Below are 18,821 nucleotides of genomic sequence, written 5' to 3'. Positions count from 1 at the left end.
TCTGTGGACAGGTTATTTGTGTCAGTCTGAGAAATGCAAACGATTGTTGGTCTTTATAATGTCTCACTGTCCCTGCTTTTTTATCTTTAGCAAAGTCAGAATTTTTTTTTAATTCTTTTTGTCGGTTTGAAGAGGGTGGTTTTTCTTGTTTGCTAAAATATTTTTTTGGCTTATGTAGAAAGCTAAGGACAAACAAAGTACTACCCATCCATCCCTGTGAGATGCAATTGCATGTTTAAACAAGAAACTCAGTAAAGAAATTGAGTTTTAGGTGTCTGATTCCAGAGATTTGTGGGAGAGAATAAGATCTTGAAGTGCAATAAGCCAGGGCAGCGGAGCTCTTTCGTTATTTTAGAGTGGAACATGCTTGCTAATCCTTCTGTTCTCTCTCTTCTCCTCAGACATCGATGAGTGTCGCCTAACCCCTAGCCTTTGCTCAAATGGACGCTGTGAAAACTCAGCTGGCAGCTACAAATGTCTGTGCCTTCCTGGTTTCAGAGCAGATGCTCAAGGCACCAGATGTACAGGTGAGCCTTATTTCACAGCAAAGGTATCCTGAATATTTGTAAAGCTGTTTGTAATATTTTCAAATCCATTTATTTTCCCACATCAAACTGTTTCAGTCCATAAGTATACCATGTTTTTTTTCATTACTCTATGAGAAATTAAATCACTCTGCTTTTACAATAATGATATCTGCATTCTTTCCAGATTAATTTGCCATTATCCCCTAAATGCAATTCTGATATTTTGGAGTTTATTCACAATAAGGTTAGGGGTAGGGTTAGAGTATGTGGTAGACGTATCTTGTTTGTGCAGAGCATTTTACATCCAAGTACATTTCATTCAGCTTTAGTTATCAGATAATGCCTTAAATGCTGCAAGTCGTATTTTCTTAAACTATGGGTTGTGACCCAAAATGTGTTGCAGGTTGACACCTTTTGGGTCGCGCAGAGTTGTAACTCACCATTGTATTCTCTGGAAAAAGGTTGCATATGGTTTGTGAAGTGTCTACCGATGGGTCGTCACGGGCAGTTTAAGCAATCAACATTGCTCCTCTGTGACTGTCCCTGGCAATTCTCCAAGAGGGATCACATCCCTCCGGCTATAAATGTTGGCAGCGATCCTCCATGGGGTCCCTCCCCTAATCTGAACAGAGTCAAAAAGACATTAAGAAGGGAAGGATTGAGTCATGAGAAAACAAAGTTTAAGAAAGACTGCTGTATGTGACTTGAGGTAGGCGAGCCTCGAAAACATTTAGGTGACATTACAGTACATAACAATTACGCTGCTCATCCCAACCTGATTTTTAAAAGGATTTTTTTATTTAATTTATCCATATATTAATAAGCAAACTTAGTAGACTTTAAAAGATACAAAATTCAATGCACCAAAACACAACAATTATAACTCTCCCCTAATTACATTACATTACTATGTACTGTAACTTATGGGTCACATGAGACCCCTCATCTTAAGAGCGGTAAATAAATATAAGAAGTAGTTTGAAAAGGTAAGTAAATCTCTCTGTCATACTTTGTTTCCTTTGCTCGACTCCAATAAATGAGCGAAGAAAGTATAACAATCAAACATCCAAAGAGATAAGAAGAAATTAATTATATTGTAAATTGGTACATACAGTAAACAGCAAAGGTTCTTCAGTGCTATTCCATTTCTTCTTAAAAATACGCTACCGTGGCTGTCCAGGATTTTAAATCACCTGTACCTCGCAAACCGTTTGACCTATTGACCTGAAATTTGGTACACATATACTACATGATGGCGGCACGGTGGCGCAGTGGGTAGCGCTGCTGCCTCGTAGTTGTGAGACCTGGGGACCTGGGTTCGCTTCCCGGGTCCTCCCTGCGTGGAGTTTGCATGTTCTCCCCGTGTCTGCGTGGGTTTCCTCCGGGCGCTCCGGTTTCCTCCCACAGTCCAAAGACATGCTGGTTAGGTGGATTGGCGATTCTAAATTGGCCCTAGTGTGTGCTTGGTGTGTGGGTGTGTTTGTGTGTGTCCTGCGGTGGGTTGGCACCCTGCTCGGGATTGGTTCCTGCCTTGTGCCCTGTGTTGGCTGGGATTGGCTCCAGCAGACCCCCGTGACCCTGTGTTCGGATTCAGCGGGTTGGAAAATGGATGGATGGATATACTACATGATGTCTACTATTCGATTTTGGGGTGATGATTGACCTCTAACGTTATTCCTCTTTTTATTTTTATTTTATTTTATTGTAGAATCAACTCTCAGCAGTTGCCTGCAGGGCGGCCATGCGGTGCATGTGTACGGGCGCCATTCTCATCCATACCACCTTCGCCGTCACTTCCTCTATCTCTTCATATCTTAAATCATTCTTGAGGCAGATTGAAAACTTAAGTTCCAGCTTAAGTGAAAAATTAAAGAAAACGTACTAAGTATTTGCAACACAAGCACCGACTTAATCAGTTTTAACACGAAAAGATTGTGATGAAAGAAGAGAAGCAGTGGGCCGCTAGGGTGGAGAAAAGAAGAGCTGCTCAGGAAGCAGCAAGTGCATCAACCTCTGAGCAAACGAATGCTAAACGTACAGAGAAAGAAAGAGGATGAAAACTAGGAATGCTCAAGTCAAGTGTATTCACTGCCCGTTATCATACAGTGCACCGTTACTGGTACAAAATAATACAAAAACATACATAAAGAAAGACAATTACCACTCAGCACCCCCCTCCCACTCCAATTAGACACAATCTAGCCTCATAATATTGCAATATAATAAACCCAAGTTAAATACAAATCAAAACATTATATCGGTCAAACAGTCATTTAATGAAACTGTAAACAGGGAACAGCGTACCTTCCAAAACTAGTTCCACATTAAAAGCTTCACCTGATTCTTCTTTAATCGATCCGCTTCACTTGGGTAAAGGTTACCTTATTGACTTCCTTTATATAAAGTCTTCATGATAAGTAACAGTAGCCATCGACAAACACCTTCAGAACTCTCTTACCCATTCGACGACGACTTATGTTCAGGTATTAAAAAGGTCTGGTGTGACAGATGAGAGACAGCACATATGATACATGTCTTCCATCAGCGATCCATTTGGATGACGTCATTCCAAGCAGATCTTTTACTGACCCGTCTTCAAATTCATGGTGAATCCCTGAGGTCAAAAGAAAAGAACAAAACACCCCCATTCCTTCACTTTTCAAAACTAGCGGTAGGAAGGGACAAACTCCACCAACATGCAGCTGTCCATAACTCTTTTTCAAATAATATGGCACCTCCACCCCTTTATGCTGAAAGATGACCATAAAGAAAAAACATGAGAAAAAAAACAGAATATATGTTAAACAGTATTGCCACTGCTGAACAATACTATTCGTTTTTTTTCCCCCATGGATTCCTGAGATCTAACACTCATTGTAGGGTTTTCTAAGGCTCCTAAATATGAATGAAATAGATTGATTAATTCATGAGCCTAACCTCTAAGCTCTTATGAGGTAGTGCACAACAAGCATTTATAGCAGGGCTCAGTGAAAATATTTAATCTTCTGATCTTCTCTCATCAGATATCGATGAGTGTCGTCAGACCCCCAGTATCTGCTCAAATGGCCGCTGTGAGAACATAGTGGGCAGTTACAGATGTGTGTGCCCCACTGGTTTTAGATTGGACCGCGTTGGAAACAAGTGCACAGGTGAGTACTGTCAGGGTCCCAAATACCCCCCACTTGTGTTTTTTCTTCTTCCTTTTCCTCTTTTCCTTCTTCTATGTGTGGTCGAGGTGCTTGATCAACCTTCTCCATTCAGCTCGGTCCTTCACCTCCTCACCATTCAGACCCTTTTCCTTCAGACCTTCTTTTACTTTATCCATTCACCTCCATTTTGGCCTCCTTCACTTTCTCTTCCACTATACTTCTATTCCCATCACTCTTTTGCCTACACATTCATTGTTACTCCTCATCACGTGTCTATACCTCTTCAGTCTACTTTCCTGTAATTTCTTAGATATATCTCCCACTTTTGTTGTATTCTTATCATCTCATTTCTTTTGCTGTCCTTTTTTGTAACTCCACACATCCATCTCATCATTGTTATTTCTGCCATATACAGAATGTTGGTCTTAAAAGCTTTACCTTTAACCTTCACCTTAATTTTTGCATGACACAATACTTCTGATACCGTTTGTTCCACCCACACTGCACTGCATGGGTTATCTCTGCATCTAATTCTCCATCTTCAACTACAGCTGATCCTAGATATTTACATTTATCCACTCTTTTCAATAGCTCCACCTGCTGGCTAACTTATGAATCCTGATCATCATTAAACCTCATATATTCCATCTTCTTCCTCCTATTTATCTTCAACCCTCTATCTTCCAAAGCCCATCTCCATTCTCCCGACTTCCTCTCCACTTCATCTTTTCTGGTGCTTCTGTCATCAGCAAACAACATGACATACTTCTCTTGTCCTCCTATCTCACTCTCATGCATCTCCAAACCTCTTGACGTGGCACTCTATCATAAGCTTTCACCAGATCAATAAACACCATATGTGGTCCTTTCTGCTTTTTTATGCTTCTGTCTATACCCACCACTTGTACTAAGTCTATTATTTATAGTGCATTCAGAATATATTCAGACCATTTCATAGTTGTCACATTTTGCTACCTTGCAGCCTTTCACTTTTTCCCCCTCTTCAAACAACAATCACAGCCACAGAATGACCAAGTGAAAACAGGAGTCTAAAAATGTTTGCAAATTTATTAAAAATTAAAAAAAAAAAACGGAAATATCCTATTGACGCAAGTATCGAGTCCCTTTTGTAGTTCCTTTGGCAGTGATTCCACTCTGAAGTCTTCTTGGGTTTGACATGACAAGCTTCGCACACCTGGGTTTGGGGATCTTCTGTCAAGCTCTCTAACTCTGTCAGGTTGAATGGAGATCATCAGTGAACAGTTCTTTTCAGGGCTTTCCAGAGATGTTCAGTTTTTTTCTAATTCAATACTGATTTCTTCTGGAATATAAATAGGTGGGAGGTGAGGAAAATTGGGCAGATTCCACATAGCTAAACGGAAAAATAAATGTAATAAATTTAGAGTAACAAAATGTAAAAAAAGTGAAGGGGTCTGAATACATTCTAAATTAACTCTATATGACAAGTTATCCTTACAAGTTGAATGCCCAGAGGTCCATTGATAATTACTCAATATTCAGATGGTGTATTTCTTTTTCAGATGTGGATGAGTGTCAACAAACGCCTAGCATTTGCTCAAACGGACGTTGTGAGAACTCAGTGGGAAGCTACAGATGCACATGCAACGCGGGTTTCAAGCCGAGCCTTCAAGGAGCTAAGTGTGCAGGTGAGAGTTTTATCAGATAGATAGATAGGAAAGGCACTATATGATAGATAGATAGATAGATAGATAGATAGATAGATAGATAGATAGATAGATAGATAGATAGATAGATAGATAGATAGATAGATAGATAGATAGATAGATAGATAGATAGATAGATAGATAGATAGATAGATAGATAGATAGATAGATAGATAGATAGATAGATAGATAGACAGACGTTTCTCAAGTCTGGTGCTAATGGATCTCCATGCATGCTGTTTTGTATTGCATCTGGGCTGTTGAATGGCACATCCAAGTGAATATTGTTGTTGCTTCTTCAGGGAATTGTTGTTGGTTTCCCAGATTATCCAATGAAAGGTCTACTGGAGAAGCATAGGTTTGCTGACATTATGAAGGATTGTAGTTATGAGAAATTGTGCATTGTCATGTTAAAAAATGAACCTTCTACAAAATGATGGATGGTGGGTTATTGGATTTTCTTAGGATATTGTGCTACAATAAAGCTGTTCCCAGTCTGGTGGAGCCAGGCGTGATTTTTGAATGAGAATACACGTCTTAGGAGAACTCATTAAAAACTTTGTCGTTAACAGCTGCTGAAAAGAGTTCACCTAAAAACCTACCCCCAGTTTCCTCCAATCCGTACACTTTAAACGTTCAAGGTTGCAAAGTTTTAGACCGATATATAAAATAACAATGGAAAGACAGGGAGAGAGAAGTTTCATTGTGCTCCAAGCTAATGTGACAAATCCTTCAGCACAAAGTCTTTGGGACAATCTCCCTAAAATAATGAGACCAGCTGACACAACTCATTTGTTCAGGAAGGATTTGAACTGACCCTGACACCCTGACCTGCACCCTTCATCCAGATGTTGAAGATGATTTGGAGATGTTCTATGTCCAAGACTTTCTTGTAGTTTTCTGTAGTTTTGTACTTTTATTTTTAAATTTGAATACAGCAGGTCCAACCTGTGGTGTCCACAAGTTTGTTCAGATTGACTCACCATTAGGGTCTCAATATCGGAGTGAATCATTTCAGTTGCTGAGTTTAAAAATAAACATCATCAGGGTGATGGAAACCCCTCCAAGTCAGTGACGTGGGCAAACTTAGTCAGCATTTCAAAGTCTGCTTCACACGTGTCAGCTTTAATTGTAATGTGCTCACATCTTATATTTCTCCAGACCCTCCTCTGCTGTTTCCACTCCACCTGATCATGTCAGATAAATATATTGATGAATATATTTTATATATTTTCATACTTTAAAAATATTATCTTAGCATCTGTGTAAAATATATGATGTAACCGCACTGCCAGCTTCTGTAACACATTTAAGCTCATGGTTTCCAGTCCCACATCTGGTCATTGTCTATGTTCCTTTTGCAGCTTTTCCCTGTGTGACCTACTGTCATTACTTAACAGTTTATATTTTAAAGACATGAGTTAGTTGTTAATATTTAATTGAATAAATTTAAAAACATTTATTTTGTTTAAATAACATAAATGTGGATCGTAATGACATCAGGTGGAGTGGTGGCTCTAAGGCTAGGGATCTCTGCCAGCAATTGGAAGGTTGCCGGTTCAAATCCCATAAACACCCGAACAAGGCCCTTAACCTGCAATTGCTCCATCCTGGGTATGACGTTAATCTGTATCTAGCACAGAAAGCAAGTCCTTCAACTTGCAGGGAAAACCCCGGGGGTTAGTGGCAGGATTGGCACTCCAGTCACTGTAAAAACACCTCACACTGTTCAGTGTGGTGCTGAGGTGTCACCCGTTGCTCAGTTGCACTTGGATCTCAATCCGGGTGCTTCGCCATGTGGTGGGTACGGTAACGTACTGTAATCACTGCATGCTCTCAACCTCTCTCTCTCATAATGACATTAACAAAAGTTATTTTCATTAACTCTGAATTTGTTTTTTCTCATAGATGTGGATGAATGCCAGCTAAACCCCAGCATCTGTGCCAATGGACGCTGTGAAAACACAGTGGGCAGCTATAGATGTGTCTGTGCCACCGGTTTTAAGGCTGAGCCTCAAGATGCCAGGTGCATAGGTGAGAATCTGCCAGAGTGGCCAAAAGGAAGGAGGTTACATTTTATCATGAAATGAAAAATTAAAATGTGGGCATAGAAATAAAAGATAACACATTTAAACAGTGTAACAAGAAGGTCATACCATCTGGACCGGGCCATCAAGCTTTAATTCTTGGCACAGAGAGACAAAACTTGTGATACACATTACACACTGCAAATTTTATATTACTACCCATTTTACCTGTTGAACACTGATAACAGAATAATTTTAAAATATTTGCTACCTCTTGCCCTATCTGTACCTCTGGCACTTTTCCTGTGTATCTGTGTGTGTGTCTGAATGTCTCTTCACTGGCGCTCCCATACAGCCTGCTTCTCTGACTCTGTTATTATTTTCACCTGTCGGCTTTTATACAGCACATCCCATCTTTGCAGGTGACTCTCTCAGCCTTCCGTTTCTCCTCCTCATGTGTCTCACACTTGCACTTCCTCTTTTTAAATCACGTCACCAAAGCCAAACTGACCATTCACTTTGACCAAAGTCAAAGCCAAAGTGACCAATCAGATTGCACTGAGGGACAGACCTTAGTGTTTTAATATAAAGTAGATAACCCAGTGGCAGTCCTTCATTTAACCCTGTGTTGTTAATGTTTGAGAACAAAGTGCCTGCCTCCCGTTCAGCCTTTTTTTTTCATTGTACATTTCCATTTCGTGAGTTGCTTTGCACCTCGTTTTTATTTGTTGATTTATGTTTTCATTTTTATTTTGTCAGATTATAAAGAGATATGAATTGAAGATGAGCAAAATGATTCTCAGTGAAACTGTGTGTTTCATTTAATGAAAAAACTTTGCAAAACAAGATAGCTTTTTCACATCCAGCAAAATTCATGCCATTGACAAAAGAAGAAATGTGTTTAGTCCTGTGTGGAGAATTTCCATAATTCAATTCCATGTGTATCTGCTTGTCATTTAACAGATAGATAGATAGATAGATAGATAGATAGATAGATAGATAGATAGATAGATAGATAGATAGATAGATAGATAGATAGATAGATAGATAGATAGATAGATAGATAGATAGATAGATAGATAGATAGATAGATAGATAGATAGATAGATAGATAGATAGATAGATAGATAGATAGATAGATAGATAGATCTTTATCCCCAGAAGGAAATACACCATTATAAAACACCATAATGACTATAAAGCAAGAAAATTAAAAAGAAAGAAAAGTTCTGATTTGTCAGTCCCAGTGAGGCACAATTCAGACATATCACTTTTGGTATAAAGAACCCCCAGTTGTGTTTCTTGACCCACTTCTGCTGAATAATTCATTGGCTGAAAGTCCTCAGTATTGAGAGAGGATGTGTAGCATTGTTCATAATGGCACTCAGTTTTGTCTTCATTCTCTCCTCCTCTATGACTTCCAGGGGTCCAGAGTGTATCCCATTACTGAGCCTGCCTTTTTAATTAGCTTGTTGATTCGGTGAGCCTCTCTTGAAATAATGTTACCATCCCAATACACCACACAGAGTTATAGAAGATGTGATGGATGTCGCTTCCCACCTTAAGGAACACAGTCTCCTAAGAAAGAAGAGCCTGCTCTGCCCTTTCTTTTATAGCTCCTCTGTGTTCTGAGACCATCCCAACCATTTTGTTTCCCACCAGCATCAAGTACAGTACAGAATAACAAAAGAGCACTTCTTGTCTTTCTTCCTCTGTCGTTGTTCTTCTTACTTCTCTACCTCCACTCCTCCTTTGGCAATCTGCATCCCTCTTCCTCCCAGCTCTGGCTTCTCGAATGAGGGCAGGTGGCTTCTTTTATGCTGCACCTGTGAGTACTCCAGATGGCTTGTTAGCGAGGTCTGGCATCACTTGGGGGTGAGGTGAAAGCCCAGCAAAGTAGGGCTCTGCAACTCCCCCTGGCAGCTCCCACAGAACCCAACAGGACTGTGCCAGACTCCAACTCCCATGGAGCCCTGTGGGGATCAGAGGTGCTGCTCCAACCCAAGGAGGCTGTCATCTAGCACTCTAAGGGAGGCAGTGCCCTGTGTACATCTCCCTCTCTTGGTCCTTCCATTATGACAGCATCCAAGCTGGGAAAGGACCCTGTCTGTGTGTCAAATTACCCATAAGAGGTTTATCCATCATGACCACAGGCTTTCTGTCTGTTGGGCCAGGTTAACAATAGCACCTTTACTCTTTGCTGTTTGAGTCTCCACCCCTTTTCTGAGCTCCGCCTTCACTAGGCCTTGGATTGGTTTAGAAATTTCAAACGGAGTACACCGTGTAATTGTTCCCACCCACTTTTAAAACAAATTCACTTCTGGTTGTTTGCAGATGTATGGTTTATATATCTGGCTCTGAGCAGGGTTACCAGATACCTGACAACCCTAAGGAGGATACCAAAGGTCATAAAAGAGGACACAGGAGAACGCATCCTGTTCTATTCACGAAACACAGCGTGAACTGTGTGTTACAATGAAAATTTTCAAAACAACTAATTTGACAGGTCACAAAGCGAGTCATCACAATTAAAAGTTATAGTATAACTATGCAGTTTCAGATTTTTCAGCTGAGGCGACTTTTTACAGCAGTTCGTCGTTCCCTGCAACATAAGCGTGGAACTCCAGACAAGAAACGTTCTTAAATCATTTTTTGCTGGTAATATGTCGTTCTAAATCAGTGGTACCCTTGTTTGCAATGGACATGTAAGAAACACAAACCAAACACTTTGCTTTGTTTTCGGTGCATCCTTCACCAAAGCACAGATACAGTACTTTGTTTTCATGTGGTCCGAAAATTTGCATTTCCTCTTGTTAGTGTTACTGCTGGGCGACATTTTTAGATAAAAGACTACTGCATATTCATGTTACAAGTATGAACAACACAATATGGCAAAGTGGGCATAGGTGTGTAACGGTGTTTTGCTTTCGATGATTTATGTAAAACATAATGATGATAGCGTGTGATTTCAGCCAATACAACGGTCAAGTCAGTGATTGATGAAAGCCGGACATTTTCGCCTTTTTAGGCAATGCCTACTAGACACGTCCTTCTTTTTCCAGGCGTCTGGTAATACTAGCTCTGTGAATAAAAATATGTGCAGTTTCTCTTCAGCCATTTGACTGATAATTGAATGGCAATACTATAAATTGATTGCATCAAACAGAGCGAGTTATCCTAACTGATTATTTATCTTTGGTTCTTTTTTTTCTTTTTAGATATAAATGAATGCCAGCAGACTCCTGGCATCTGTCCAAATGGCCATTGTGAAAACAAACTGGGCAGCTACAGATGTGCCTGCAGCAGTGGATTCAGACTGGAGCCCGATGGGACCAAGTGTGTAGGTATGAGCACTCCTGACTTCTCCACATATAACTGTTTAAAGCAGGCTTAGCAGAGAAATCACATGGATGAAAAAAATAGGAGACATCAGGCCGGGGGTCTCTGGTCTCAGTCCTGAAGGGCCACAGTAGGTACCTTGGGGTATTTGCTGTAAACTCTCTGCACAGTAGAAGCCAGTTGCTGTGAATCTCATCCTGCTTTATTAAGCATTTCTGATATTGTAGGATTCATTTTTCTTGCCATTGTGAAGTGTAATTTTCTACCATAAACTAGAAATGTAATAATATTTTTTCATTTTGGTGCGTTTACCTTATTCACACATCAAAGATAACGTGTCCATAGTGCTGGGAGAATCTGCCTTCCTTATCTTAGTCCATTTTGTTCTGTTGTTGGAGCAAATGCACCATTGCAATATTTTCTGCATTCAGGCTAAAAGATGATTAAAATTCAAATCAGGGAAAGTGTTTGACTTGCACAATTACCTGCTGGCAAATCCTCCTCTTGTGACGATGCAGGTCCTGCTCCATGGCTCCCACTTCTCTTCAGGGAGCCTCTCGAACCCAACACCGTCGAAAATGTAATCAGATGAGCTGGACAATGAGGACACCAAACGAAGCAAGGGGACGGTGCAAAGTTCAAAAGTGCTTTTATTAAAAACCAAAACCAAAACAAATAAATAGTGCAGTATTCCAACAGACGGTCAATAAATAATCCATAAAACTGGTGTAAAAAGTGGAGGTTAAAATTTTTTTAAAAAATCCTTTTAAAAGAGGTTAAAACAAAGTCAGGAAGCTGTCGACATCCCATATGGGCCTTGCAGCAGGGGAGTCGCTCTTTCGCCGCAGGTGCAGCTGACCTTCCAACCTGGTCTGGTAGCCTTCCATCCCCTGGCTATGTGTAACTCCCGCCGGACCAAGGCTCGGGTTCCCCCAACGGCCAGGGCACTCACGCTAGGGTTCAGCCTGCCAAGCCTCACTGACTCCCTCCATCTTCTTTGACGAGTTGTCCTCACTACAGCTCCTCAGGACTGCTCAACTGGAGCGACCACTTCCAACTGCCGCTCTACCAAGTGTCGATAACACACTCCACCTCAGGGGCTCTTCTCCCAGCTGCCTGCTCTCGCTCACTTCCACACCAGCTTTCAGCCTCCAGCTTCCTGCTTCTTCTTCCTCCTCCTCCTCCTCCTCTAACCTCTGCTCTCTTTTTCGATCTTTTCTCCTCTTTCTCTGTGCCGGCTCGTACTTATATGGCTCCGTGAGCGCAGCGTCTTAATCACATACCGCAGGAAGCCGATGAAGCAATTGAGAATGATTGCACCCTCACATGCAGGTGTGACTCACCCCAATAACCTCATTAACTCCCCATGGTCATGCGATTGCGCCCACGCAGACTGACATGGCTATTAGGATTATTTTAAAACTGGCCATTCTTTTGAGGACGTGGACCCACTATACCACACCTCTTAGTGAAGGTTTAACTAAGCTTGGAACTCTTGTGCTTTAGCCAGAGCGGCTGCATCTGTGAAATGGTGTAGGGGTTAGGGTTTCCTAAAACATCTGAATGGGCACCACACATCTAGGAAAAGCTTGGGTTTGCCTTGGGTGAGGCCATCAGGGGGTTCTTATCCTGTAGTTTTTTTGTGTCACACTGCAGCGATGACAACACTGCGCTGTAAAAATGGTGCCGTCCTTCTGATGAGATGTACAACCGAATCCTGACTCTCTGTGGTCATAAAAGATCATAAAGAGTAGTGTGTTTCCTGATGCCCGCAACTACCTGATCATTTTGGTTCCCTAATCACCGCCTGTCTGTGATTGGCTAACTTTCTGCCCTTACGTTTTTGATTTACCCTTGTAAAATATAAATGTTTTCAAAATGCTCAGAAATAAAAGAAAGCTCCCTACAGCACACAATGCAAAAGGCGTTGTCTGTAATAAAAGGCAATCTGATAATAAACGTCCAAATACAACAACCCAATGGCACAGTCAAAAAACAAAGCAGAAAAATCACAAAAAGCACAAAGCACATCAAAAAGACACAAGAACTCATCAACTCCAGAGCGCATTGACAATGAACCGCAAGGTACTGTGGGATACCATGTGCCTTTAAAAGGGCTGAGGGCTGTACCTTGCTGTGATGGACAGCTGGCTCCGCCTCTTATGGTACCACCCACAATCACATGAAATGTCACACAGGCATACATACTTAGACAAAATCAAAAATTAAGAATAATCAACAGAAATATCAACACTACCAAAATAATAATGGAACAGAAATGGCACAATAAAGGCAGTGAGTGGAATCCTGGATGAAACATAACACCCATCCCCTCATTCATATCAACCTATTATGTTTTTTAAATTGAAGAAAGATGCTGGAGTGGCTGAAGATAAAAAAACGTGCAAACCGTGCTGAGATGATGACTGGGCCAAGCAGCACCAATTGACTGCATTACTTCTAATTAATTAATATTTTTCTTAGTTTCCTTTGACTAATTACAAATGCACAATAAAGCCAAACACTATTATGGTAGTCCCTAAGTTTATGATCCTGAGCACATGCCCACTCTGCCTCCTGTATAATCCAGCCCTAAGAGAGAAATGTTTATCGAGCTCACAAGCATTCAGAGTCTGACCCGGCTCAGGATGCCAGAGCCAAGTCCCACCAGGAAGGAGACATTTTCTAAGCTCATGCTTGTCCTTGTGCCAGTCAAGACAGATCATTGCTGCTTTAGGTAAACAGATAAAATGTTGACAGGGTGGACTTCTGCCAGCAGTGGAAGTGCTTCATGATTGCAGACACACCTGAACAAGCAAGACGGACACTTTGACACTCTTGGCAGAAAAAACAGCATTGGATAATGTTTTAATAAACAGCTATTACCACCGTAAGCACTCCTGCACTCAATAAATTTTCTGATAGTTGGCAGTTCCAGTGCCTGCTATGGGGATGGATGGCCAAGGATTTATTGGCCTTGTATTGGCATGGAAATCAAGAGTGCAAGCCAGCAGAGCTCAGGCAACTTAAACCTCTCTGACTTGTCTATCCATCTTTAATGCCTGCCGGTGACAGAGAGGCTTTGTGCCAACAACCTTTGGATCCTCGCCTATATTGATTACTACTTTCAGATGTTTGTGCCATATTTTGATTATATGGCATCAACTTATGGAGTGAATCATATCTCTCCATACCCCACAACCTGGTTCCAAATTCTCTTTCTAGACAATGATTTATTACTTCCATAAAATCTGCTTTTTTAATGTAATCTGGAATATCGCTCAGGTATTAGTTTTTTTAATTTGTGCAGTCACTGCAAAAATCATCTTACATGGGGGGAACAGTGGCACTGCTACACAGAATCCACAGACTGGATTTATACTGCGTGAAGTTCTCACTCTGTTCATGTTACATTTTCTCAGCAATTATGGTTTTATTTGAAATATGTCGGACTTACAGTCCTAAAATAAATGTGGTTCACATAAGGCACTGCTTCTTAAACTGTGCCTTCTCAAGATCCAATTTTGTCTTTTTTGTGTCTTTGGGACCCATCATCCCTGGGTGGTCCCTCTTGGAGAATTGCTGTTGAAAATCCATTTCCCCACCTATTATGGTTTTATTGGACACCAGTGAACCTTTTGGATCTAACAAAATAAAGGTGGTCATATAAAGCAGATGTTCCTGAACTTTTTTTCTCATGACCCAAATTTACCTTTATTATGCCTTCGACTCATAATCCCTTCTGAAAAGTCATCCCTGGGTAAATTGCCACCGATATTCATTCCTGGGTTGTTGCCCTTTGGGAATCACCACTGACTACGTCCATCCATCCATCCATCCATCCATCCATCCATCCATCCATCCATCCATCCATCCATCCTCTTCCGCTTATCTGAGATCGGGTCGTGGGGGCAGCAGCTTGAGCAGAGATGCCCAGACTTCCCTTTCCCGGGCCACTTCTGCTAGCTGTTCTCGGGGAATCCCAAGGCGTTCCCAGGTCAGCCGGGAGACATAGTCCCTCCAGTGTGTCCTGGGTCTTCCCCAGGGCCTTCTCCCGGTTAGACGTGCCCGGAACACCTCACCAGGGAGGCGTCCAGGAGGCATCCTGATCAGATGCCTGAGCCACCTCATCTGACTCCTCTTGATGCGGAGGAGCAGTGGCTCTACTCTGAGCCCGTCCCGGATGACTGAGCTTCTTATCCTGTCTTTAAGGGAAAGCCCAGACACCCTGCGGAGGAAACTCATTTCAGCCGCTTGTATTCGCGATCTCGTTCTTTCAGTCACTACCCACAGCTCATGACCATAGGTGAGGGTAGGAACGTAGATCGACCGGTAAATTTTTCACCACAACAGACCGATGCAGAGCCCGCATCACTGCGGATACCACACCAATCCACCTGTCGATTTCCCGCTCCATTCTTCCCTCACTCGTGAACAAGACCCCAAGATTCTTAAACTCCTCCACTTGGGGCAGGATCTCGCTCCCAATCCTGAGAGGGCACTCCACCCTTTTCTGGCTGAGAACCATGGTCTCGGATTTGGAGGTGCTGATTTCCATCCCAGCTGCTTCACACTTGGCTGCGAACTGATTCAGAGAGAGCTGAAGATCACGGCCTGATGAAGCAAACAGGACAACATCATCTGCAAAAAGCAGTGACCCAATCCTGAGGCCACCAAACCGGACCCCCTCAACACCCTCGCTGTGCCTAGAAATTCTATCCATAAAAGTTATGAACAGAATCGGTGGCAAAAGGCAGCCTTGGCGGAGTCCAACTCTCACTGGAAATGGGTTCAACAATGCCGGCAATGCGGCCAAGCTCTGACACCGATTGTACAGGGACCAAACAGTCCTTATCAGGGGTTCCGGTACCCCCCACAGGATTCCCAGAGGGACACAGTCAAATGCCTTTTCCAAGTCCACAAAATACATGTAGACTGGTTGGGTTAACTCCCATGCGCCCTTCAGGACCCTGCCAAGGGTGTAGAGCTGGTCCACTGTTCCGCGACCAGGACGAAAAACCACACTGTTACTCCTGAATCCGAGGTTTGACTTTCCGATGGACTCTCCTCTCCAGGACCCCTGAATAGACTTTTCCAAGGAGGCTGAGGAGTGTGATCCCTCTGTAGTTGGAACTCACCCTCCGGTCCCCTTTCTTAAAGAGGGGGACCACCACCCCGGTCTGCCAAACCAGAGGCACTGTCCCTGATCTCCATGCAATGTTGCAGAGGCATGTCAACCAAGACAGCCCTACAACATCCAGAGCCTTGAGGAACTCCGGGCGTATCTCATCCACCCCCAGGGCCCTTCCACCAAGGAGTTTTTTGACCACCTCGGTGACCTCAGTCCCAGAGATGGGGGAGCCCACCTCCGAGTCCCCAGGCTCTGCCTCCTCATTTGAAGGCATGTTATTGGGATTGAGGAGGTCTTCGAAGTACTCCCCCCATTGACCCACAATGTCCCGAGTCGAGGTCAGCAGCGCAACCATCCCCACCATATACAGTGTTGACACTGCACTGCTTCCCCCTCCTGAGACGCCGGATGGTGGACCAGTTTCTCCTTGAAGCCATCCAGAAGTCGTTCTCCATGGCCTCCCCAAACTCCTCCCATGCCCGAGTTTTTGCCTCAACAACCACTGAAGCCGCATTCCGCTTGGCCTGCCAGTACCTATTAGCTGCCTCCAGAGTCCCACAGGACAAAAGGGTCCTGTAGGACTCCTTCTTCAGCTTGACGACATCCCTCACCACCGATGTCCACCAACGGGTTCGGGGATTGCCGCCACGACAGGCACCGACCACCTTACAGCCACAGCTCTGGTCAGCCGTCTCAACAATACAGGCACGGAACATGGCCCATTCGGACTCAATGTCCCCCACCTCCCTCGTGATGTGGTCGAAGTTCTGCCAGAGGTGGGAGTTGAAGCTACTTCTGACAGGGGACTCTGCCAGACGTTCCCAGCAGACCCTCACAATACGTTTGGGCCTACCCCACCATCGAAGCCAACTCACCACCAGGTGGTGATCAGTTGACGTTTGGGCCTCCCCCACCATCGAAGCCAACTCACCACCAGGTGGTGATCAGTTGACAGCTCCGCCCCTCTCTTCACCCGAGTGTCCAAGACATGTGGCTGCAAGTCCGACGACACGACCACAAAGTCGATCATCGAACTGAGGCCTAGGGTGTCCTGGTGCCAAGTGCACATATGAACACCCCTATGCTTGAACATGGTGTTCGTTATGGACAATCCGTGACGAGCACAGAAGTCCAATAACAAAACACCACTTGGGTTCAGATCGGGGGGGCCATTCCTCCCAATCACGCCCTTCCAGGTCTCACTGTCATTGCCCACGTGAGCATTGAAGTCTCCCAGCAGAACGAGGGAGTCCCCAGAAGGTATGCCCTCTAGCACCCCCTCCAGGGACTCCAAAAAGGGTGGGTACTCCAGACTGCTGTTCGGTGCATACGCACAAACAACAGTTAGGACCCGTTCCCCCACCCGAAGGTGGAGGGAGGCTACACTGTTGTCTACTGGGGTGAACCCCAATGAACAGGCTCCAAGTCGGGGGGCAATAAGTATGCCCACACCTGCTCGGCGCCTCTCACCGGGGGCAACTCCAGAGTGGTAGAGAGTCCAGCCCCTCTCAAGGAGATTGGTTCCGATGCTGTGCGTTGAGGTGATCCCGACTATATCTAGCCGGAACTTTTCGACCTTGTGCACCAGCTCAGGCTCCTTCCTCTTCAGAGAGGTGACATTCCACGTCCCAAGAGCCAGCTTCTGTAGCCAAGGATCGGACAGCCAAGGTCCCCGCCTTCGGCAAACACCCAACTCACCATGCACCCAACCTCCTTGGCCCCTCCTACAGGTGGTGAGCCCAAGGGAAGGGGGACCCACATTGCCTCTTTGGGCTGTGCCCGGCCGAGCCCCATAGGTGCAGGCCCGGCCACCAGGCACTTGTCATCGAGCCCCACCTCCAGGCTTGGCTCCAGAGGGGGGCTCCAGTGACCCGCGTCCGGGCAAGGGAAAACACCGTCCAAAGTTTTTATTCGTCATGGTAGGTTTTCTGAACCACTCTTTGTCTCACCCCTCACCTAGGACCAGTTTGCCTTGGGTGACCCTACCAGGGGCATAAAGCCCCTGACAACAGAGCTCCTAGGATCACTGGGACATACAAACCCCTCCACCACAATAAGGTGGCGGCTCGAGGAGGTGTACTACGTTTTCCCAGTTATTATGGTTTTATTTGAAGTAACAGAAAACATGCTGATCTACAGTCCTAAAATAAGGGTGGTCATATAGAGCAGTGGTTCTTGAACTTTTTTTTTTCCTCATGTCCCAATTTTGCCTTTTTTTTTTGTCTTCAAGAACCATAATCTCTGCCAAATGTCATCCCTTGGTGAACCCTTTGGAGACTCGCCACTGACAGTCATTCATGGGATGTTGCCCTTCTTGGATCCGCCACTGACAGTACATTTTCCAAGCTATCATGGTTTAATTTGAAGCCATTGAAACATGCTGACCTATGATCCTAAAATAATATATATACAGTGGAACCTCAGTTTGCGAGCATAATTCGTTCCAGAAACGTGCTCGTAGTGCAAAGCACTCGTATATCAAAGTGAATTTCCCCATAAGAAATAATGGAAACTCAGATGATTTGTTCCACAACCCAAAAATATTCATATAAAAATGATTAATACACAATATAAAGTAAAAATACATAAAACAAATTAACCTGCACTTTACCTTTGAAAAGAATCATGGCTGGTGTGAGTGAGTTTCTAAACTCTTGTGGGATTCCATCCAATGGGACGACACGCGGAAGAGCGTCCCAAAGCAATCGCAGTCTCCCAGCGCTGTAGCAGTTCGCTGTAAAAGCGAATCTGAAAAGATCGCGGACATGCTATAAGCGCCTGCCGTCGATGGGTGATATAAGGATCAAGGAGCATTATAAATGTGCAGGGCACTGCCTGACTGCTGTATCTGTTTCAAGCTGAATAAAGCTGGTGTTGTCTCAGCTTTGTATCTTAGTGTGCAAGTGGGACTCACACGTCACAGCACACATGCGCGCGCAAGCACACACACACACGAGAGCGCG

The 18,821-nt window shown here is 43.7% G+C and overlaps 1 protein-coding gene across 1 annotated transcript in view; it reads left to right on the top strand.

Annotated features, from left to right (window-relative positions):
* The window catches only part of LOC114647801 (latent-transforming growth factor beta-binding protein 1-like), a 636,168-nt gene that overhangs the window by 537,278 nt on the left and 80,069 nt on the right, over window positions 1-18,821 (top strand). The window contains exons 16-20 of the mRNA XM_028796447.2: window positions 402-527; window positions 3,551-3,676; window positions 5,218-5,343; window positions 7,270-7,395; window positions 10,607-10,732. Coding sequence (XP_028652280.2) covers window positions 402-527; window positions 3,551-3,676; window positions 5,218-5,343; window positions 7,270-7,395; window positions 10,607-10,732 — 630 coding nt within the window. The remainder of the gene's footprint in view (window positions 1-401; window positions 528-3,550; window positions 3,677-5,217; window positions 5,344-7,269; window positions 7,396-10,606; window positions 10,733-18,821) is intronic.

The sequence above is a fragment of the Erpetoichthys calabaricus genome, chromosome 1 (assembly GCF_900747795.2).
Source record: "Erpetoichthys calabaricus chromosome 1, fErpCal1.3, whole genome shotgun sequence".
Classification (NCBI taxonomy): Eukaryota; Metazoa; Chordata; class Cladistia; order Polypteriformes; family Polypteridae; genus Erpetoichthys; species Erpetoichthys calabaricus.
Note: the sequence above shows the minus strand (reverse complement) of the source record. Positions and strands in the feature narration are given on the sequence as shown.